The 21,755-nt window shown below is 56.4% G+C and overlaps 3 protein-coding genes across 4 annotated transcripts; 2 read left to right on the top strand and 1 right to left on the bottom strand.

Moving 5' to 3' along the window:
• Nucleotides 1–27: 27 nt before the first annotated feature.
• On the bottom strand, nt 28–9,005 carry PLEKHJ1 (pleckstrin homology domain containing J1). The gene is made up of 6 exons (XM_087769214.1): nt 8,825–9,005; nt 7,243–7,310; nt 5,485–5,551; nt 3,942–4,032; nt 3,682–3,745; nt 28–3,022 (listed from the first exon to the last, which is right to left on the bottom strand). The coding sequence occupies exons 1-6, from the start codon at nt 8,916–8,918 to the stop codon at nt 2,957–2,959; spliced, it is 450 nt and encodes a 149-aa protein (XP_087625340.1). The 5' UTR covers nt 8,919–9,005; the 3' UTR covers nt 28–2,956.
• Nucleotides 8,995–15,895, top strand: SF3A2 (splicing factor 3a subunit 2). 2 transcript variants are annotated; one of them, XR_015707307.1, is made up of 10 exons: nt 8,995–9,077; nt 10,209–10,379; nt 10,857–10,928; nt 11,255–11,301; nt 11,983–12,092; nt 12,730–12,779; nt 13,084–13,224; nt 13,732–13,800; nt 14,435–14,883; nt 15,349–15,895. XR_015707307.1 is itself a non-coding variant. In XM_087769212.1 (9 exons), the coding sequence occupies exons 2-9, from the start codon at nt 10,254–10,256 to the stop codon at nt 14,765–14,767; spliced, it is 948 nt and encodes a 315-aa protein (XP_087625338.1). In that variant the 5' UTR covers nt 8,995–9,077; nt 10,209–10,253; the 3' UTR covers nt 14,768–14,918. The 2 variants fall into 2 exon arrangements, 1 of the variants encoding a protein (XP_087625338.1); XM_087769212.1 differs by lacking the exon at nt 15,349–15,895 and having other exon boundaries at nt 14,435–14,918.
• On the top strand, nt 15,484–21,416 carry AMH (anti-Mullerian hormone). The gene is made up of 6 exons (XM_009461660.2): nt 15,484–15,616; nt 15,919–17,863; nt 18,894–19,072; nt 19,861–19,984; nt 20,141–20,330; nt 20,501–21,416. Exons 2-6 carry the CDS (start codon nt 17,260–17,262, stop codon nt 21,414–21,416), a joined length of 2,013 nt encoding a protein of 670 aa, XP_009459935.2. The 5' UTR covers nt 15,484–15,616; nt 15,919–17,259.
• The last annotated feature ends 339 nt before the right edge of the window (nt 21,417–21,755 follow it).

The following is a 21,755-nucleotide window of genomic DNA, read 5'->3' as shown; positions in this document are numbered from 1 at the left end:
TTTCTTACAACAGCTCCAACTGCCACAAAGATTAAAACCAATTTTTATTGGAAATGTTCACCATACAACAGATAAACGGCTTCAGTAAGAGTACACAGTGCTCGTCGGAACAGGCCGCTGAAATACAAAAAGCATTGTGACCGGAGTATGAAAAACAATCGTCTATAAATCACCAGCAGTTGATGCAGATCTCAAAGTGCCTACGTGTACCATCTGACACCTACCCCAGTGTCCCAGCGCGATTCTAGAAGTTGATCTAAGTAAGTTACTGGGCCTGCCGCTGGCCCCCGTAACTCTTCACAGCATTTGTCTTACATTCAGTTAAGAAATGTCATTGTTGCCTCTCAAATAAGCGTTGGGATTCTCTCTCGCTCACCCAACTGTTCCCCGTAACATCTAAAATGCCCATTTTACGTACAGTGAAGATGGCGGGTGTGAGCTCTACCTTCGGAAAGGCGTGCAACGAGAGGACGCTAGCGATAGTCCTGGAAGGCACACGGCTGAGAACTGTTGGCTACTGACGGTGGCTGGCAGAAAGGGTGAGCCTTGCTGTAGCACTAGGGTTTTGTTTGCTAGAAATGACTGAACGTTGGCAGAATTCCCGGGGTTTTGTTTATACGCGGGTTGACTTTGCATATTGAAGAATTCACTAAAGCTGAACCGTGGGGAGCCGAGTTTGGACGCGGCCGTTCTGCCCCTGAAACGCTGGCGGGAGCGTTGGCCGCTGGTAAGCCAGCGCCGAAGCCGCAGAGCTGCGCTGCCCGCGGCGGGGGAGCCCGCGCCCGCTCTGCTGCGCCCGCACTGAAGAGGAAACAGCGTCTGCAGCGCAGCTCTGGTTACCCTGCCGCCAAGCCTGGAGTGTCCGTCTGTCCTCTCCTGAGCGACCAGAACGGACAGGTCTCTTTTTCACAGTAAGTAAAGCTGCTGTGCACCCCGCCAGCACGGCAGGAACCTACCCCTGCACTGAGGTAAAGCAGAGTAGGCTTGTGAGGATTAAAATGCACTTTAAAGTCATCTGAGGACACCGATTCCCTAAAGCACAAGCTCTCCTGTGTTCCCGCTTTTAATCCCTCACGGCTGCTTCCACCAGCGTTGCCATCTGTCTTCAGCACTGCCCTATTTTCTGCTCCCACCCTGCCGTGCCCTCAGCTGATTCTGCAGGACAGCTGCCCCTCTGCTGATTTTGGTAATTTCTGGAGTGAGCACCTGGAACCATTGGAGGGAAAGGGAGTAGCTGGGGGGGAAAGGAAAAACCCTGGCTTTGAGGTTAAGAATAAAGCATCAGTGACATCTGCTGCTCTCCTGGTACCCAGCAGCATGAGGTAAAGAGGGAAGGCCGGGCCACTAAAGCTGGCGATACGGGCTCTTGTTCTGGCATTAACTCCCAGCCAAAGAGGAAGAGACCCAAAACTTCCCTCCGAGCCCAGATCGCAGCAGGGGCTGCTCCCCCCTGCGCTGGGCAGCTGCAGGGCAACCTTCCCGCCTGCAAGCCCCCAAAGCTCAGGTCAAGCCCTCGTGCTGCGTTTACCCGCCCCAGCAGCGAGTCGAGGTCCTTCTGCCATCAACCCTGTTACCTGGGACCTTCCCACGGGCCTTTCCCGGAGCTTTTCCTGGTCTAGTCCCAGGGGAGCTGCTGCAGCCAGCTGCGTCCTCTGCTGCTGCGGGAGTCGGGAACCTGGGTCTCCTGCAGCCCTGGGTGCGGGTGGGAAGCGTCTTTCCAGCCCTCGCCTCTGGGCAGTTTTCCTTCGCGCAACCAGAGCGATGGCTGAAGGCGCAGAGCCTCGAGGAGAGACGTCATTGCTTTTCTCTCGGTTGCGGGAGCGCAGGGAAGGCAGCCCTTGTTCCCTGGCACCTCGGCACCATTTTCTGGTCTTTCCCTTTGGGTGCTCACAAAGGGGAGAGGAGCTGCAGCAATGGCTCAGGGGATGCAGTATTAATGCCCATCACATGCTCCCTGGCCTTAACGTCTGCATGCCCTGAAGCTCAAACATCCAGCCAAAGCAGAGCAGTTCCCTTCTTTACAACCCTCTCCATCTGGCTCTCCTCTCCGGGAAGCCGAATAACTGCGCAGCTTAGCCCAGCCCACAGCAGTGCAGAGGGAGGCAGGATCGCCACGCAGATCTCGGCCCTGTCTTCGCTCCCTTCTGCTGTGCAGCTTTGTTCTCTAACGCCTTGGTGAGGGTGCCCTAACGGGCTGCAGCACGGCCTTCATCAAGCACCACCCGCCAGAGACGGGAAAAGAAGAAAACAACCCCGAGAGGCAGGTGCCAAGAGCGGATGCCCCCTCCCTGGCAGCTGGAGCTGTGGCTGAGCATTCCCCGTGTTAACAGAAGGCTTCCCACTCCTCCGTGCTCAACAGCTCTGCCAGCAGGTCTCAGCAGCCGAAATGGCTTTGCAATGAACAGGAGAGGGCACGGCAGGGTTAACCCTGCAAGCGCAGAAATGCAATCAGTTGGAGCATCCTCTTACAGCAAGGGGCTGAACAACCCCCCACGGCTCCCCTGGAGACTGCAGGAAGATCCTGAGCCAGAAAAGCGGAGTAGCTCCCTGCAGCAGAGGGACAGGGAGGAAGACGAGGGCCAGAGCTGGCTCAGGGGCTGCCCCAGAAGCTCCAGGCCAGAGGGCCGCAAGCCTGCGCTGGAGGACAGCAGCTGCTGGGAGCTCTGTTCAGTCCCTGCCACCTCCACTCTCCCTAGGAGCCAGGGTGGTTTTCCTCCCACCGCTGTCAGCTGAAGGGCACAGCCTGCAGGGAGCAGTGAGGACTGGCTCCCTCCACAGCTGGGGTGAGTGGGAATGTGCCATGAATTCCCTTTAAAAAAAATCATACAAAATTATTTGGCTAATAAATTAAAAAAGTCACTTGGTCACCGCTGTGGGGAACTGCTGCTCTTCTTCCCGGGGCGGGGCCTTGGGGGTGACCCTCGGGCCAGCAGCCAGCTCAGCCCAGGTGAGGGCATTACGGCTTCTGTGTTCCCAGCTGGAAGCGGGCTTCCTCGGAGATCCCGTACTGCTCCAGGGGGTCCTGCAGCGAGAGCACAGGGAAGGCACCAGTGAGACGCAGACGAGGGGGGAGGCCAGCAGGACTGCACCCCAACCAGCTTGCAGTCCAGGGTGCTGATTCTGGTTGTGGGCTGGATTTACCCCAGTCCAGCCCCTGGCTGCTGTTTCTGGTGCAGAAAGTCAAGCCGTCCTCGGGGAGGACGCAGCGGATAACCAAGGTTCGCAGGCTGCATTCGGTCCACTCTGGTGCGGGTGAGCCGCAGCCACCTCCGTCACCTCGAGCAGGGATGCTCCGAGGAGCCTGGCAGAGGGGCGAGCAGCATCTCAACCCACGTACGCTCTGACCTGGCCAGGGCTGCCCGTGAACTCTGCCAGGGAACCGGTGGGAGCCCGGGCTAGCCCAGCCCCATCCGGCTACAAACCTCGGCCACTCCACCATGGCAAGAGCGTGCGTATGACAGCTGGAGTTGAGCACAACGCAGGGTGCTCGGCAGGGAAGACTCTCAGGCCCAGCTACTGAGATAGACCTTCAGGAACTGGCTTACTACGGGATCTCTTTCGTACACACGGCAGCAAACAGCCTTGTGCAGGGCAGTCGGCAGCAGCACCCAAGATCACCAGCCCCTGCTCCAGCCCAAAGCCAGCGGTCACCACCTGACAAGGCGACTTCAAGGGACTCACCTTCCCTGTCATTTTCTGGATCTCATTCCGGTAGAAAATCAAGCTCCTCCTCATGAACTCATAGCTGTAAGACAGGAACAGACATGCAGCGGGCTGAGCAGAAAAGGATGTGGAGAAGTTTCAGATGCTATTTAGAGCTGAAGGGAAGCTTGCTCGGGAGGAGATGACTGCTTTCCTCCCTGGGTTCACCACAAGCTGATCCCAGAAAATAAACAGCACAGAGCGCACGACGCACACCTCGCACTAGTGGCTCAGCCTACCTGGCTCGCTTGAGTGCCTCGATCCACTCCTGACACTGCTCTTCACTGTCGCATTCGAAGCAGTATTTCCTCTCCGGCTCCTCAATAAAACCTGCCAGGGATAAGGAAAAGGTTTAAGGGAAGTCCTGGCAGAGCTGCCTGCACTCCACTGCTCTCCCTCACCAGCAGCAGCCAAACTCTGCCAGGCCACAATTAGCGCCTCTGTTCGATTAAGATGATCCGTGAACGAGCCGTAACCCAGGCCTCTGTCCCCTCTCCCTTACCCGGGGTGGCTCCCGGCTGGCCCGGAGCAGCTGCCTACAGCGTTACTCAGCTTACAGCAGCCAAAGACTTCGGAGAAGAAAGAACTACTCAAACTGAGCGCGACAGCTCGGAACTGAACCAGACCAACACGGCCAGATTCAGGACTGAAACTCCCTGAGCCTCCCTGCAAACAGTCACCAGAGATTTAGTAATCAAAGTGGAAAATGGCCCCGAGGAAGTGATTTTGATGTATGCAGAGGGCAGCCATCTGAGGAATTAAATCGCACTCGGAGAAGGTACTGACCTGTCTTTGCTCGAGGCTTTTTGGGAATTTGGTACTGTGCACGGTGGAAAGCAAGTCCCCATGCAACTCCCGTTCTTTACCAAGACATAATCAGGACATCTAATTAATTACACTGCCCCCAGAGCTCTGCTCTTTAGCACATGGCCCACAGAGATCGAGGCTGCTGCTGAGAAATAACTGGGTCAGACTGCATCAGACCCCTGAGGGCTGCCGTGCCTGACACAGCCTGACACCAGCTGCCACCGGTTTTAACACTTTTCTCAGGAATCCTCATCCACCAGAGCTCCCAACAGTCCTAAAGCCCCAGAAATTCGGAGCGTGCTGCTTAGAGAGATCGGTATGTTCAGGGTGTTTGAGGGTCCTTTGGAGACAGCGAGAACACCGGCTAAAAGAGGAGACAAGGCTCTGCACAGAAAAGCAGCTGTGCCTGACCACCAGGCCAAAAGATATGGGGATGGCCTTGGAGAAACATCCTGTTATTTTCGCCACATACCTCTCGCACAATGATTAGTTGTTGGATGAAAGGCTGCTTACAAAGGACGACACACCACGAGCCAGCTGGAGCCACGGCTATCAACACAAGGACAAACAGCGTGGCGGGAGGACTGGTGCTAGATTAGCCCCGCAGATGATTTATCTGAGGCTCGCTTTTTTTGATAAAACGCAACAGCACAGAAGCAGCAATCTGTCAGTACCAAACCCTCCCAGAGAGGGATTTCCACAAGCACTAAGCCGTGGTCCGTCTGTCGTTACCGCTTCTCTCCTCACATGCAGCTGTGCAAATCGCACAGACTGCTTCAGCCAGCAATGAAATGCCGCTGTCCTCGGGACGGGGACACAACTGGCAGCCGACGAGGAGAAGGGCTGAGGAGCACCAACCCCACTGTCACCAGAGAAACAGAGGGAAAAGCAGGAACTAAGCAGCAAAACATTTCCTTTTAGGTAGCGCTATGTGCCATAAGGGAAACGCAAAGGGAGCGCGTACGCAGAACTCACTGATCGAGAAGACGTTCTCCTCCTCTTTGGTGATCCTGCAGTGCTCCAGCAGCAGAGCTCCAATGGGCTGGAAAAGACCCGGGGAGAGGGTTTAACCCACGTCGTCCACCAGCGCGAGAGCGGTCTGGAGCCCCAGAGTCTGCCTCATGCCTTTTAAGCAAGTTTCATAACCCGGTGCTACTTTTAAAGTAATTCAGTCTAATTGCATGAATGTTCCGTGTTCTTTTAATCCACCTTTTTGTGTCTGCTGACATGCTTCGTGCTGCTAATCTTACCTGTAACACTTTGCGTACATTAATTAGGCGTTAAACATTTCTGCTTGCTCAGATTCAGTCTGGGCTCTAGCGTTTGTTTCTGTCATGTGAAGACAGCGAAGAAGTTCGCTTCCTTGCTCAGTAAATCAAATGAAGATGAAATCTTTAACGCGACGCACAGAACAGCTCACACCGTACTTGGCGAGGGCAGTCCTCAAGCCTCGCAGGAGGCTAAGAACCGCGTGTTGATGGACTAGAACAGCTCAGGATAAACAGACAAACGGTAGGTACTATTTGCTAGCCAGCACACACAGAGCAAGGACATGAGAACCAAAGGGTGATACAAGCCATAAACAAAAGCAATCCACAAGCAAATTCTTCTGTCCAAGCTAGACAAAATGCGAGAGGCAAGTAAGGCAGCAGGGAAGATACTGGAAAACCTGTTTTACTCTGTATTTCTGGCACAACCATTTTACGTTGGCACCCTCCACCTACCTGCTGAACTATTTTTGCTCCATTCAAGAACATCCTCTCCCCTCCATCAGAACACGTGAGGGCTTACAAATAACCACCCAAAAAGACGAGAGCAGAGCAGCGCTGGGCAGCAGCGCAGGAGCCACAGCCGAGTCTTTACAGAGCCACGTGCCAGAGCGGCTGCTCAGCGTCTCGGCCCTACCCGGAGAACTGCGACTGCAGCTCCAGCGAAGCGGCGATTAGCGACTGCGCTTCGGCAGAAAGGAGAGAGGGGTATTTCTGAAAACAGCAGCTCAGCCATTATCAGGGTAAAATATTTATGATGGAATGAGTCTAAAAATGCCACTAAAAGCTTTCCAGTTCCTTTGTGGCACTGGCATGCACAGCATCTTCCTTCACACACGTGATTAAGATTGCTTTTATATTCATTTTCCAAGAAAAGAATCTTTAGTAACAGTTATCAAGGGATGCATTAAAAAATCGCCAGATCTCAGCAGCAGCAAAGCCAGAAACAGAATCCAAAGGTCCCACCCCTCATTTCTTTTTTCCTAGACCTAAGCAGGGCTTCTGCATGCCTAAAATAACAATACTGACAGGGTATGGCCACAGAAGTTTCCCAGTAACAGTGAGCATTGCATACAAGTAAAATGCCTGGCATAAAAAAGAAGAAACAACGCTAATTCTTTTCCCAGGAGAGCAAAAGATAAGCTTCCTCTCCCAGTTTGGCACGATAAGGCGCAGTCCTACAAACAAATATTACAGACTCCACCTTTTGCAGCTTTGGGGAAACAGTTATGTTTAAAAGATTTGTCCCAAGCTCCCAGGAGAAGCACCTGGGTGTGGTTAGATGGCAGGGCTGCTCCTCACCCCCAGCAGTTTTTGCTGAGTAGATGGAAGGGGAACCGTGGGCGCGCTGTCCTGGCTCTGGCAGCCTGTTACCGTACCATTTTACAAAGCCCACGCAATCAATTCACAGCAAATGAAGAGAGAGGGAGGAAAACAAACAACAACAAAAAAGCAGATCCCATACCTCCGCTTCGTCTGTCCGGAAGTAGAAGAGAAAGTTGACAACGAGCTTCACGAGGCGTTTCTTTAACACTGCAAAGAAAAAGAGCATTAAGGGGGGCGGAAGGGCCGAGCCAGCGGGCACGGGGGGCAGAGGGAAGCCTCTTCCACCCCTGCCAGCGCCCAACACAGCACCAGTTCAACCAAACCTATGCGGAAGCTCCAGTACAGTTTAGACTTTTGCTCCTAGAGGAGCTGATGACACCACACCCGCTCGGGAAGGGCACCCTCTGCACCGGCCCTGCTGGGCTGCCCTCGGCTGAACCGCAGCCACCGGGTGACAAAGTCACTTTGCAGCTTCTGGAGCGGCTTCTGGGCAGACAGAGCCCACGGCACCGCGTCACTGACACACATGCGACACAGCTGACGGGACCTCAGCCACCCCCAGGGAATGCTCCAAATCCCAGGGCAGCCCCTGCCTGGGGCTGTCAACACAGGTGTCACCTCCGAGGGACAAAGTCCACCAGAACGCTGCAGGTCCTCAGGCGCCAGGAAAGGCCCAGGACAAGGAAGTGAGTTTAAGTCTCGTACTCCAGTGCTGGTCTGCAAGGATGTTCGCTGGGAGATTTCAGGAAAGACCCTTTTCCTCCGATCCCCTGGTCCATTGTATCCCCTACCAGCCATGCTGCCCCAGCCGCACCCCGTCCCTCCTCATCCCTTCCTCCACTCCCGCCCCCTGACCCCGAACCCTCTGGTCTGGATCACAGAATCACAGAATCGTTTAGGTTGGAAGAGACCTTTAGGATCATCGAGTCCAACTGCTAACCCAGCACTGCCAAGGCCACCACCAAACCATGTCCCCAAGCACCACATCTCCCCGACTTTTAAATCCCCCCAGGGGTGGGGACTCAGCCCCTGCCCTGGGCAGCCTGGGCCAGGGCCTGACAGCCCTTTGGGGAAGAAGTTTTTCCCAATACCCAACCCAAAGCTGCCCTGGCGCAGCTTGAGGCCGTTCCCTCTCGTCCCATCGCTTGTTCCTGGGGAGAAGAGACCGACCCCCCCCGGCTCCAGCCTCCTTTCAGGCCGTTGCAGAGAGCGATGAGGGCTCCCCTCAGCCTCCTCTTCTCCAGGCTGAGCCCCCCCAGCTCCCCCAGCCGCTCCTCCCCAGCCTTGGGCTCCAGCCCCTGCCCCAGCCTCGCTGCCCTGCTCTGGCCACGCTCCAGCCCCTCCGTGTCCTTCTTGGGGTGAGGGGCCCAGCGCTGAGCACAGCATTCGAGGGGCGGCCTCGCCAGTGCCCAGCACAGGGGGACGATCCCTGCCCTGCTCCTGCTGGCCACACTGCTCCTGATACAAGCCAGGATGCCACTGGCCCTCTTGGCCACCTGGGCACACTGCTGGCTCACGTTCAGCCGACTGTCGACCAACACCCCCAGGTCCACCAGTACCACCAGTCCTGCCCCCCAGGCCGCCCAGTTCTCCCAGTCCTTTCCCCCCACCCCCCTCCAGCCCTGTCCCCCAGCAACGCCAGTCCTGGCCCTCCACCCCCCCGCTCCCGCCCTCCACCTCCACCAGCCTCCCCCCAGTCCTTCCCCCCCGTTCTCCCTCACCGCTCCCCTTCTTGGGCACCCGCATCAAGATCTCCGCCGCCTTCTCGGCGGGCTGCCGGGCGAGGGACAGCAGCTCCCGCTCGTTGTACCTCATGGCGAGGCCGCTACGGCCGCCCCATCGCCGCGGCCGCGCCCGCCGCCCGCGCCCCGGAACCGCTCCCGCCCTGACCCGGAAGCGCTCGCGCCGGAAGCGGCTCCTGGGGCGGGCAGCGCGCGTGCGCCGAGCGGGAGCGGGGAGCGGGGCCGCGCACCGGTACGGGCCCGGGGGGGGGGAATGGGGGCTTGTCGGGGGGTGGGGGGGCGTGTGGGGCCTTGGCTGTCCCTGAGGGGGGGTGAGCCTTGCTGAGGGGCGCTTGGGGGGTGTTTGGGGGGGGTTAGCCCTTGCTGAGGTGTTGGGGGGGGTTTGACCCTCGCTAAGGGGTTAGAGGTGCTTGGGGGGGGCTTTAATCCTTGCTGAGGGGCTCGGGGGGCGTCGACCCTTGCTGAGGGGTTCGGTGGGGGCTTTGGCCCTTGCTGAGGGGCTGGGAGGTGTTTGAGGGGGGCTTTGGCCCTTGCTGAGGTGTTGGGGGGCTTTTGGGGGGGCTTTGGCCCTTGATGAGGTGTTGGGGGGTTTGGGGGGGCTTGGCCCTTGCTGAGGTGTCGAGGGATGTTTGGGGGGCTTTGGCCCTTGCTGCTGGGGGCTGGGAGGTGTTTGAGGGGGGCTTTGACCCTTGCTGAGGTGTTGGGGGGGTTTGGGAGGGAACTTTGGCCCTTGCTGAGGTGTTGAGGGGCTTTTGAGGGGGGGCTTTGACCCTCGTTGAGGGCCTGGGGGGGGGTTGAGGGGGGCTTTTACTCTTCCTGAGGGTGTCTGTGGCCTTCCTGCAAAGGCCTTACCCTTGGTGGGGGGTTCACATATGTGTGTGGGGAGGCGGGGGGGCTCTGGCCCCAGTCTGGGTTTGGGGCTGTGTGGGGGTGGCTCAGGGGCCTTGGGAGGCCACTGAGGTGGTGGGGCAGCGCTGAACCTTGGTGGCGGAGAGGGGCTTCGGCCCACGGCAGGTTCTGGGGCTGTTCCCTATCAGGGTGGGGGCTGGAGGCTCCTGGGGAGCCTCGTGGTCGGGGGAGCTGCGCATGTGGGGGGAGGAATACGTCTCTGCATAGAAGAAGGGGCTGAGGAGATGGGAAGGGCTCTGGGGCTGGTTATTTTGGATCGTTTTACTTCTACTCAACTTACCGAGTCAGTGGTACAAGACCTGCTCCGTTTGAAATTGTGTCACGTGGCGAGTGCCTAGGGCATGGTTTGTTGTGTCTGACCCATGTCCTGACTGATGGGTCTGAATAGTGCTCTGAGCTCCAGGTTAGGAACAGCGTTAGTTATCTCTCACATTGCTTTTCCTCATTTTCCCAGATTCTCTCTTTCTCCCTAAGTAGCTGAAGCACACAAGTCCCCATCATGGATTTTCAGCATCGTCCTGGAGGTAAAACTGGAAGCGGAGGCGTAGCCTCTGCCTCAGAAAGTAACCGAGACCGCAGGGAGAGGCTCCGGCAGCTGGCTTTGGAAACCATCGACATCAACAAGGTGAGCCTTGGCCTCTGCGCGCGCAAGGAAGAAAAGTCACAGGGCTCCCGTCCTCCAGACTGTTGTGGGGATAAGTCTGAAGCTTTGCCTGAGTGAAACGGCTTGGAGGGCGAGAGACTTAGGGGAGAGTTGTGGATTGGAACGAAATACTTCTGTTTCTGGTAATGTGGGAGTCAAACAAGAAACAGCTCTGACAGGGCTGACCAGAGAGGTGCGGAGCTGTTACTATGTTATTTTTGGTCGTCTTGGGTCTGGTTCGTATTTTGCCGTTTCTTGCCTGCAGTTGGGTGTGCTGTCACCCATTAACAAAGCTGCTATTGTTTCCCTCTGTTTTCGTAGTCCTAAAGCAGTGTGAGGCTGTTAATTTAAACCTACGAACTCAGTTCTTCCAGTGCAGCAAAAGCTGGCTAGTGTTTTGATTATTCTGTTGTTTTGCCATGTAGTTTGCTTGTAACTTTTTAATAATTCTCTTCTTAGGACCCTTATTTTATGAAAAATCACTTGGGCTCTTATGAATGCAAGCTTTGCCTAACGCTGCACAACAACGAGGTGAGTTGCACAGCTGTCTGTCTTGATCTCGGCAGCGGGTATTTTAGAATAATAGTAGCTTCAGGTGCAAGAACCTGGCACGTGCCTGGTGACTGACTGCTGAAGAGGTGACGGGTGGGTGGTGGCTTGTGTGTGTTAAGCCTGACAGTTTATGACAGTTCATCAGTTGAGAGCAATCTGCAATTTTTGAGTAAGATTCCTCTCTTCTATGGATTAAAATATCCTTGTCAACCTGTGATATCAGCTCTCCTCTGTGACAAGTATCTGTCAGTGTAGGAACAGTCCTGTCTTCATTTAACTTTCTTCTGCCTTGTTTTTTATTTCAGGGGAGTTACTTAGCACATACCCAGGGGAAGAAGCATCAGACCAATTTGTAAGTCAGTCTCTACTGTAACGTTAGTCTCTGTTCCCTAAGCACTTTAAAATGATGTGCATCTATAAATCTCGAACCCCATTATACAGTAGCACGCTGTGCTTGAATGTTCTTTCACTGTGTGTGTTTTCTAGTGATCAGCCTGGCACTAGCCAGGAGGTACAGCCTAGGTCTGCTCCAAAACATGGGGCTGACAAGCTCCATTTCGAGCTCAAGTTCAAAGCCAGTTGCGGGGTTTCTGAAAGAAGGAGGAAAATGAGTTTTAAAAGCAAAATGTCTGAGTCTAGGTGTAAGGACCTGGTTTTGCGAATCCAGGCTGGGAGAAGTTTGTAAGTTTTATTTTAAGAAATCCAGCTTGCTTTGGTTTAGCAGACTGCTTTGTGGGTTTTTTTTCTTTTTTATTTCAAGAAGTAAGTCTTCTCAAATCCATCTGTGGAGACAGGCACCAAGGTCATCTTGGGGGTGGATGAGATAGTTGAGACGACAGCCTTTAGTCAGGGGAAGGCATGGATACAATTGGCCTGTGGTGGTGCGTGTCGAAAAGAAATAGCAGGTTTTCCTGGCGTGCTTTTTGTGAAGCGCTGAATATTCCGTGGGGAGGGATTCAAACTGCTCCTAGCGTATTCTTTAGAAAGAAGTGTGGCTAACCTTTTAAATTTGGCACATTTCAAATTCATCCAGGGCCCGTCGAGCTGCCAAGGAAGCTAAGGAAGCCCCTGCCCAGCCCGCACCAGAAAAAGTCAAAGTGGAAGTGAAGAAATTTGTGAAAATTGGACGACCGGGTTATAAAGGTCTGTCGGGGTGTCTGTTGTGGGAGATACCTCATGCCTGCTGGAGCTTGCCTGAAGTGCAGTCCTGTGGATGTGAATTATTAATTAGTCTTTTTAGCAGATCTGTCCATGAATAAGATATGGGCTTATCTCCTGATGTCCTTTATTGTTTAAATTACCCATGAAACATCTCTTTATTGCTGACAGTCGAGTGAGAACCATTTCAATAATACATTGCTATGCCTGAGTCCTTCAGCTCTTATGAGGAGTCATGCAGGAGATGATGACATTGTTTCAGTCTCTCTTTTTATTGTGCTGTACCATCTTTCACTAATGCTCATAAATCACTCATTGCATGTGTAGCTCAAGTTTTTTCTCTGAACTCCCCATTGTTTTGTTTTGGCCTTCAGTACACGACTTGGCTTCTTTATCTCCCAGCTTTGTACTGCAGCGCACAGTGTCTGTGCCCCACAGCAGCTGAATTTCAGTAGAGATCCTTAGTAGCTTCAGTTAAAGACAATGCGGCGTTTTGTTTGATAAATGGGAGAAAAATCTTGTAATACTTTGTTGTTGGAAACTTTGTGTGTTTCCTAGAGTAGAAATAATGCTGCTCTAACCCCGCTGTGTGATGTACTGAGCTTTCTTGCTTTCTTCACAGTGACCAAACAGAGAGATCCAGAAACAGGCCAGCAAAGCCTTCTCTTCCAGGTAAGGGCACTGTTAAAATTCTTGGTGTTCAGGTTGTCCAAGTAAAAGTGCTGCTAAATAAGCAGTTCTTTGTAGGGTTCATGAAATTAAATTTAAAAAAGAACGCCTTACCTCGCTAGTCCTCTGCTGCTGATTGTGTCAAGCAAATCCATGATCCCAGTTGTCAAGCTCTTTCCTTCGGTGGCACTAAGTTTTCTGTTTGGAGCTGATCTCTCGATATGCTTCATAGCTGAGGGATTTGTTTTGTACGAAGAGGGGGTGAAAAGGGGATGCTCTCCTTAATGCTGTAATAACACCCCGATAGATTGATTATCCGGAGATTGCAGAAAGTATCATGCCTCGGCATCGGTTCATGTCAGCCTACGAGCAAAGGATTGAGCCCCCCGATAGACGCTGGCAATACCTTTTGATGGCAGCGGAGCCCTATGAAACCATAGCTTTCAAGGTAAGATTTGGGATTAACTGATTGTTGGGAAAGTTCCCTTCCCATGTTTTCCAAGACGCTAATTTCCAGTCAGCATCATTATAGACTTCTGTTCTAGCCTTCAGGGGGTTAAAGGAGTGGAAAGGGGGGTCAAGAAGACATGACTGGAAGTCATTAAACCTGCTGAGAATCAGTGGAGGACTCTGGCATGAAAACTAGGCTGTGTGCTGAGCCCTGGGGAGCCATTGAATTCTCCGTGTCTGGCACAGAAAGGAGCCTTCTGGGCTTTGCTCCTCAGCCTTTGTGCAGATGTTAAGAGAGGGTTTTTTGCCAGCGCACTTGTCCTTGACCGATAGGGAAGTAACTTAATTCTTTCCTGCCCCCATCTCTATCTAATAACATCCGAGACTAGCGCATCTCACAAAGGCCTGGAATAACTGTGCTTATCTTGCAGGCTCTGGTGCTAAAAAGGGCCATTGAGCTAATCTGGTGGTGCTAATAATAGCGCCTTGTTCTTTTCTGTTGCAGGTGCCAAGCAGAGAAATCGACAAAGCAGAAGGAAAGTTTTGGACCCACTGGAACAGGGAAACCAAACAGGTAGCTGGGGCACTGCAACGTCTTTCTTAGGGGTTAAAGAGGGAGCAGGAGGGCAGAGCAGCTTGCGGGGAAAGGCAGTGCAGGGAGAGGGCACATCAGCGATATCCGTGCTGGCTTTGATGTCAAAACCTTCATTCCTTCAATGCAACTGTGCCACGACACCTCCTGACAGAAAGATCTTCCTGTGTGTGGTCTTGGTGAGAATTTGACCTGGGAGGTCGAGTCCTCGGCTGCTGTCAGCAGCAGCAGAACGGTGCAGAACCGTGCAGCATCGTGCCCTCTCTGTGGCTCCTTGCTGCGCGTTTCCTGCACGCAGCTGATCAGCCTGTGGCGTGGATGTACTCACTGGGTATCGCACGTGAGAGCAGGGGACAAATGCGCAGTGGGGGGTACCGACCCCGTCACAGACAGCTTAGCGCTTGGAACGAGCCTCAGAGCTGTATGGGGCGAGACTGGCGCAAGTCCCGAGCGCGGCCAGGGTAGAAAGGCAGCCACGGTCTGGGGAGGCAGCAGGCCAGGAGAGGTTGGAGCTGCGTTCCTGGAGGCAGAGCGCAGCTGTGTTGTGTGATGGCACAGTGTTGTCCGGAGGATTAATTATTCCCTTCTCTTTGCTTTTCTCCTCTCCCCTCCCCAGTTCTTCCTTCAATTCCACTTCAAGATGGAGAAGCCCCCAGCTCCCCCAAACCTCCCTCCAGGGCCCCCAACTGTGAAGCGGCCTCCTCCACCTCCGCTGATGAACGGCTTGCCCCCACGGCCACCTTTGCCGGACTCCATGCCGCCGCCTCCTCCCGGAGGCATGACTCTGCCTCCTATGCCTCCCTCTGGACCAGTGCCACCGCCTCCAGTGCCACCCCAGTTGCCGCCAGCACCCGGCGTACCCCCCCCTGCTCCTCTGCCACCCATGATGAGGCCACCTCTCCCCACGGAGGGGCCAGGCGCTATCCCCCCTCCGCCTCCCTCCAACTGAGGGCCCTCCTGGACTCAGTCCTGCTGGACTCCTCTAGCTCCTACCTTTTTATATGCAGATCGCAACTGATTCAGAGAAATATTTGTTTTGTATGCCCGTGAACGTCACTAAATCCTGTAGGTTTCATTAAAAGGTTTTCAGTTTTCCTTTCTCTCTGTTTTCCTGCGTCTTGGTTAAAAATGTTGCCGTGTGTTCACTTTCTTTAGCCCTTAGATATCTAAACCATTCCCAGTCTGGTTACGTTTTGGAAATCCTCCAAAGGGGAGGCAAAGGACTGGAAATCTCTAGGCACCTCACCTCCTTCCAACTGAAGTAGCTACATCAACCTCGGCTCAGCTGTCGGCTGAATGCATTACCCCCTCTTTGACTGCTTGATGGGCGTCCCATAAATTACCAGCCAGTTAATCAGTTGCTATTCAACTGAAGTCCTTTATCAAGCCGTTCATTCGGTGATGGGGAGACTTAGAGACACACGGAAAGGATTCGGTTCCTGCATCCCCAGTAATGGCAGTGGTGGGCAGAAAGGAGGGCAAGCGGAATTTTCTAAACGCCGTTTTCTCTCTCTTCCTGCTGAATTACAGTTGCAATCAGATGAGCGTTGCTCCCGCTGCGTTCGGAAACCTCCTTTCTCCTCCCAGTGCTCAGGTGCTGCCAGCTAAATCATGGAAACATCCCTCCCGAGGAAACGGGTTTGGACTGCTGCTCAGGAGTCCTTGAAAAGCGCAGACACAAGCTTTCGTTGGCAACTTGGGAAAGGCAATCGTCCTTCCCCGCCCCGCAGCTGCCTAGCTCCTACCCGCTGCTCGCCGGACCGTTTGTGCCAAACACGGGCTCCCAAACAAAGCGCAGGTTCTCTCCTCTGTGGCGGTGGCAGGGGTCTCTGGGAATGTTTAGTCAAAAGAAATTACCAAAGCTGCAGCGATACTAAATCTTAGTTTATTATTATAATTCATTGAACGTTGTCTGTACTGTTCCGAAGCACCTGCTGTCATGTATGAGTTTTGTTGTATATATCCTCCCACTAGTAGACTAACTCTGGCAAGCTCCTGGTTCTCTGTGGTTTTATTTATACCAAATGTTTCCTTCAAACAATCGTTTGGTTCCCATTAAAAAGTTGAAGTTCTGAGATTTCTCCTCTCTGTCCTTTCCAGGATTGATTTCACCGAACCGGGCCCTCTCAGCGCGGGATGCCGGGGTGCTCGGTGGGTAAAGGCAGCGCTGAGGCCGGGCTGCCTGACCCGCGCTTGCTCTCGGCCGGTGCCTGGCTCGTTTCACGGCCGGCGGGGGAGGCCGTGCTGGCCGCAGCCCTGCAGCTGCGTCGCCCTTTGACGGGGGAATCAAAGCCTTCGCCTCTTCTGCTGGCCTGACACGGCTCCCACCCGGAGCCGTGCCAATGCCAGAGCCGGGCAGAGTGCGTCCAACCCTCGCTGGCTTTACCGCCGTGCTAGCAGCGCTTTGGCTCAAGCCGAGCTGGCCCCGTGCCTGAATCGGCCCGTGTGGGTGTCCGCTTTGCCAGACGTCTGTCCTTTGTCACAGCTCCGGCGGAAGAGAGGTCCGCCTTCGCCAGCCCTTTGGTGTCGCGCCCTTTGTCCCTCTCCGGTTCGGGTGCGCAGCCTGTTTATGTCGTGTTGTAGCCAGATCCTGAACTCCAAACTGCCAAGTCTTGGAAAGCCAGAGAAGGCTCTGAACGTGCGTTGGAACCTTTTTTGCAGGCACCTTTCCCACTGCTCTCCGTTCCCAAAAAAAGGAGATACCTTGGGTGGGTATCTCCGGGGCGGATTAGGTAGGTGCCATTGGTAATTCCAAGTGTTACAGTGAGAATTAGCATCTTAGAGAGGGAGAAGTCCTTACGATACGTGTGTTGTGAGACTTTCGAAGTCAACTCTTAAGTGTTCAAAGTCACCAGGCTGCTGCTGCACCCCGGGAGGTTCTCCTTCACAGGCTGAAGCAGCCTGGGGCTCAGGAGATGCGTTAGGAGCCCCTGCGGGGCGGCCTCCGCGTGGCGGTACCAGCCGAGGGGGAGGCTCTCCAGCGAAGAGGAGAACGTTTTCCATACATTTACTTAGTTTCGGCCCATTATCTGTCTCCATCCCCCTCCTCCGACTCTGGCTAATTCTTCCCTCCCGGTGTTTCGCTGCTGATGGGAATGGTATGTGCCAGTCCCCATGAAGATCCAAGCCGAGACGTCCATCCTCCTTTAGAAAACATCTAAAGTCAAGGACGTGCGTCCCTACGAGTAAGAGAAACAGCTTTAATTTTTTTACGTTTCCAATACTAGATGCAAACCCAAAAATAGAACAAAAAAGTTTCTTTGAAACATCCCTCCCTCCTCTCTATCCTGACAGCCTCTGAGTTTCTCAAGGGAGGTGCGTTGTGCATTGTCAACTCAAGGCCACCGGTTTTTAAAAGGGAGACGCCGTCCTCCCCTTCCGCCCAAGTGTTTTGAGAGGTGTGTGTGCGGCTCGAACGACTGCCTTGGCAGCAGTGGGAACATGAAGGCTGCTCTTAGGGTGCTTTTGCCGTGCCTGGTGCTGTTGCTCCCCTCTGCAGCGCTTCCGAGAAAGGGGAGCGCGGGGGAAAGGATTTCCCCAATTAACCGGCTGGAGCTGAGCCTGCCGGAGGAGCTGGGACTTGAAGCAGAGGCGAGAAAGAGAGAAAATGCAAGTTTACAGCAAAGAGTGAGAGCCAGCTCGGTGGCCAGATCGAGGATGAGTGCTGCTACTCGCCTCTTTTCTAAGCCTGACCCAGGGGCAAAATGCCTCCAGGGGATGGCTGAGGACGGGGGCATCGCCTGGTCCGGCTCCAGCCTGCACCCGTGGCCGCTCGGGGGGCTGGAAGGGCCCGTGTGCAGGGTGAAAATGGGCCAGGACGGGCCGACCCCGAGGCACCTGGAAGTTGTGGGTGTTCTCACCCACTATGAAAGCAACTTCATCAAGCTTCTGAGACAACGCACCAGCTGGGACAAAAGCTATCTCGAGACCTTCGGGCTCTGCCCGGCCGGGGAGGCGGACGCGGCTCTCCATCCCCTGAAGCACATCCATGCGCACGTGGTGGAGCCGGGGCAGGACCGCTTCCTCGTGCTGCATCTGGAGGAAGGTTGGTGGGAAATCCCTGTGCTCAGACTGAGCGGCGCGGGGCAGGCACAAGGCTCGGGGAGGCTGATGCTGTTTGCTTGCCCTAAATCAGAGATTTAAACACAGAATTAAATTAGTGGGGTTGGGTTCCTTTTAAAAGCAGTGAAAATGTCTTTCTGGGTACATTTTGAAGAAGCTTTAGGAGTGATGATAGCTTGTGTGCAACAGTGCCTTGTCCCTGCCTGTGGCTAACGCCCAGGTGCCACAGTCTTGGTGGTTTCTGCTCCGCTTTCGAGATGACAAACGTTTCTCACTTTCTGCCTTAATGATGTGGGTTAGGACCCCATCCCAACTCTGTCTGATTGGGAAAAGAGAGGAGAGGGTCGGACGAGCGGACCTGGCTGGTCCTGCTGCGGCGTGAGCCCAGCGGCTCGCAGTTGGCTCAGCACGTGCTGACCTCTCACGCTCGGTGCTGCCGAGGAGCCCTGGGTCCTGGGCGCTTGTGCAGCTTGAGCCGTATGTGAAAACCAGCAACGCGCATTCCTCTGTCCTGTCCCAGTGGTAAGCACTGTGTTAGAGGGGGAGCACAACCCGCGGTTTTAATCTGGCCTCCCACATAGCAAGTCATGGTTGTTTCTCTCTTCTTGAAATCTCTTCCTTCCCTCCTGGATTTTGGATTTTCAGCTGAACTCGTGAGTGCCGGGCAGCTGGGGAAGCGGCTCTTCCCCAGGCAGTGCTGCTGGCTGCAACGCAACGGCCGCAATGTCCCCGAGCCACCGGAGGAGCTGCCATGGGAGGAGAGATTTCCATGAGGATCTGACCATGAGAATTTGCCAGAGCCGCTCTGGGAGCGCGGCAGCCCCCCGCTTCCCTCCCTGAAACCGGGGAAGGGGATTTGCCGCGTCCCTCCACCCTGTCGGCTCCTGTCCCAGATGCTCCAGCCACCGTGTGGGACTGGTGCTCGGCCCCGAACCCCCTTCCTCACCCATCACCCCCAGGAGCCCCGCGGCCGCTGGAGGGGCGATTCACCCCCTCTGTCTTCTCCTTTCCAGTGAAGTGGGAAGCCCAGGTGAAGCTGTGGTTCAAGCTGGTTTTCCAGGCGGAGGTGGGCCGGTCGCTGGGAGAGCTGCGGTTCGCCTTGCTGCTCTTCTACCTGGGCAGCCGAGAGGAGCCGGGCGCCGGGCGCCGAGAGGAGCTGCTGGCCACCGGCACCGGGCTGGCGCGGGAGCAGGTGGGCGGCCGTGGCTGGGGGGGCCCCGTCCTGGGTGCGAGCAGGGAGGGTGGGAGGGGGGTGTCCCGGCTCTGCTGGCCCAGCACCTTTGCTGTCCTCTCCCAGTCCCTTTGCTGTCCTCTCCCAGTCCCTTTGCTGTCCTCTCCCAGTCCCTTTGCTGTCCTCTCCAGTCCTTTGCCGTCCTTTCCCAGTCCCTTTGCCATCCCCTCCCAGTCTCTTTGCCGTACTCTCCCAGTCCCTTTGCCGTCCCCTCCCAGTCCCTTTGCCATCCTCTCCCAGTCCCTTTGCCATCCCCTCCCAGCATCCCTGCCCTGTCGCACCCTCCCGCCGGGGCCGAGCCGTGCCTGAAGATGGTGCTGTTGCCCTGTCCCCGGCTCCGGGCAAGGGCAGCGGGGCGGCCCGGGGTCCCCAGCCCCGCCCGGGGTCCTGGCTCCCCACCGGCCCCGGGGCTCCGGCCTGGCCGGGGGCAGCCGCCGCCGCGCCGCTGCCGGGAGAAGCGGGGCCGGGGCCGGGGCCGGGCCGGCTCGGGGCTCTCTGCCCACCCGGGGGGGCCCGTGGGCCTCCCCGCACCCCACGGCCCCCGGAGCAGCTCTGGGGCTGGGTGGCCAAGCCCCCCCGCCCACTCTGCTCCCGGTGGTCCCGACCCTCCCATTTCGCTGCTCCCTGGGCCACCGTGGGCTGGGTGGCCCGGAGCCAGCAGGGACCACAGCAGGGGGCTCATTTGCTTGCTCCCCCCGTGATGTCTCACCCACGTCCTTGGCGCTCCTGTGTCTTTTGCCTCCGTGCAGAGCCTCTGCCTCGCCAGGGACACCCAGTACCTGGCCCTGGGAGCCGCCGTAGCATCCGTCACCCGCACCAGCGAGCAGCTCACCTTCGAGGCTTCCCTGGCGATCAGGCATCGCGGAGAGGGAGGTAGGGACGTGGGAAGCCCATGGCGGTGGGGGACGGTGATGTCTGTGTCCTCTGAGTCCTGACTTGGGTGTTTGGGATCCTCTCAAACCTGTCTGTAAAGAGGGGCTGTGTGGGAGACCCCGGACCACCATCCTCACCTGCTCCTCTCCCCACCAGGTGCCTCCTTGCCCCCAACGGAGACCCAGCAGCTCCTTTTTGGCTCTGATGACAAGTGCTTCACCAGGATGACCCCCGTGCTGCTCCTGCTGGCCAAGTCACGGCAGGAGGAGGAGGAGGTGGCTTTGGCCCCTTCTTCCTACCTCTCTGCCGACGGGGTGGTGGATGTGGCTCCGTACCCACAGCTCAGGTTCGCAGCCATGGAAAAACACAGGGGCTGGGAGCTGGGGGGAGAAAGGGGCAGCCCCAGAGCCCCAGTCTTTTTGCTGTGGGACTGCGGTGGGATGATGTGGGGCAGGGCCTGGCAGGACCCCCGGGGTACAAGGGGTCCCCGTGACCCTCCCTGTGTTCTCCTCGCAGCCCACCCCAGGCTGGGACCCAGGAGCTGCCGTCCCCCACTGCCCCGAGCCAAGCCAACACTTCATCCCCGGCACCTGGCAGCAGCAGTCAGTTCCTGGGCATCCTGACCCAGTTCATCCGCCAGGTCCTGAGCTCCTCCAGTGAGCCGCCCACCCAGCCCAGCTCCCACCACTGGCTGGACTTCCAGGTGATGGAGACCCTCCCTCACCAGCTGCTCAACCTGTCGGAGGAGGCGGCGCTGGAGCGACTGGTGCAGTCGGAGGAGCCCTCGGTGCTGCTCTTCCCCCAGGACAGCGGAGCCGTGCTGGAGCAGCACCTGGGGGGCTGGCAGCCGGAGGGGACCGTGCTGCAGCTGCTGATGGGCAAGCTGCAGGCTGTGATCCAGGAGCTGAAGGACATCCCTGCTTTCCAAGCCAACACGGGGCTTTTCCAGCATCTCCTGAGCTTCTGCTACTACCCGCCGGGGCCGGGTGAGGGTCAAGCTGGCAAGCGGCCACCCGGCTCCGGGAAGCTGCACGCGCTGCTGCTGCTGAAGGCGTTGCAGACGGTGCGGGCACGTTGGCAGGAGCGGAGGAAGGTGCTGCGGCAGAACCGCAGCGCGCGGCACCAGGCCCACTGCCGCCTGCAGGAGCTGACCATCGACCTGCACGACCGCAAGTTCATCGTCATGCCCACCGTCTACACGGCCAACAACTGTGAGGGTCCCTGCAAGCTGCCCCTCTCCACCCGTGTCGCCAGCTACTACTCGCACACGGTGCTCCTGCTGGGCATGCAGGAGCGGGGCTCGCCCCTCCAGCGGGCTCCCTGCTGCGTGCCCGTCCGCTACTCAGACCAGCTCATCATCAGCCTCTCCACGGAGGGGCTGGAGGTCCGCAAGTTCCCCAACATGGTGGCAGAGGAGTGTGGCTGTCGGTAGAGGCTCGTGCCTGCCTCCCCACTCGCCCTCGTCCCACTCGCCCCCGAGTTTGCCCTCGCAGCTTGGGAGCCGGTGCTTCTCTCTGAGATGGGAGCTCCCTGCGTATCCTTTCCCCACGGTTTGGCTCCTTAGCGTTGCTCTGGTTCTGGGTTTGTCTGTAGCTGTGCCCGTCCCTGGGGGTGGCTCTGCAGCCTGGCGTTTCCCCGCTCCCAGTGCTGGGGATGCCCGAGGTGCTCATGGGGCTGTGCTGCAGCATGGCTCTGACCCCGCGGCAGGATTTGGGCTGGATACGGGCGCTGCGGAGCCATCATGGGAGGGCAAGGCTTGGAAGATCTGGCC

This window comes from Nipponia nippon, unplaced genomic scaffold, assembly GCF_047370975.1.
Source record: "Nipponia nippon isolate SJK-2023a ecotype South Korea unplaced genomic scaffold, ASM4737097v1 scaffold_31, whole genome shotgun sequence".
In the NCBI taxonomy this organism is placed as follows: domain Eukaryota; kingdom Metazoa; phylum Chordata; class Aves; order Pelecaniformes; family Threskiornithidae; genus Nipponia; species Nipponia nippon.
This window is presented reverse-complemented; position numbering and strand designations above follow the sequence as displayed.

Bases quoted from the DNA above. Each gene is read 5' to 3' on its own strand.
- PLEKHJ1 (XM_087769214.1), bottom strand. From the start codon at position 8,918: ATGAGGTACAACGAGCGGGAGCTGCTGTCCCTCGCCCGGCAGCCCGCC. The intron at 7,311-8,824 runs GTGAGGGAGAAC...TTTTCTTTGCAG, and splicing joins GGTGCCCAAGAAGGGGAGCG to TGTTAAAGAAACGCCTCGTG. The intron at 3,023-3,681 runs GTGAGTCCCTTG...CTCTCGCTGCAG, and splicing joins TCCAGAAAATGACAGGGAAG to GACCCCCTGGAGCAGTACGG.
- SF3A2 (XM_087769212.1), top strand. From the start codon at position 10,254: ATGGATTTTCAGCATCGTCCTGGAGGTAAAACTGGAAGCGGAGGCGTA. The intron at 10,929-11,254 runs GTGAGTTGCACA...TTTTTATTTCAG, and splicing joins TAACGCTGCACAACAACGAG to GGGAGTTACTTAGCACATAC. The intron at 12,093-12,729 runs GTCTGTCGGGGT...CTTTCTTCACAG, and splicing joins TGGACGACCGGGTTATAAAG to TGACCAAACAGAGAGATCCA.
- AMH (XM_009461660.2), top strand. From the start codon at position 17,260: ATGAAGGCTGCTCTTAGGGTGCTTTTGCCGTGCCTGGTGCTGTTGCTC. The intron at 19,985-20,140 runs GTAGGGACGTGG...TCTCCCCACCAG, and splicing joins CAGGCATCGCGGAGAGGGAG to GTGCCTCCTTGCCCCCAACG. The intron at 20,331-20,500 runs GTTCGCAGCCAT...TTCTCCTCGCAG, and splicing joins GCTCCGTACCCACAGCTCAG to CCCACCCCAGGCTGGGACCC.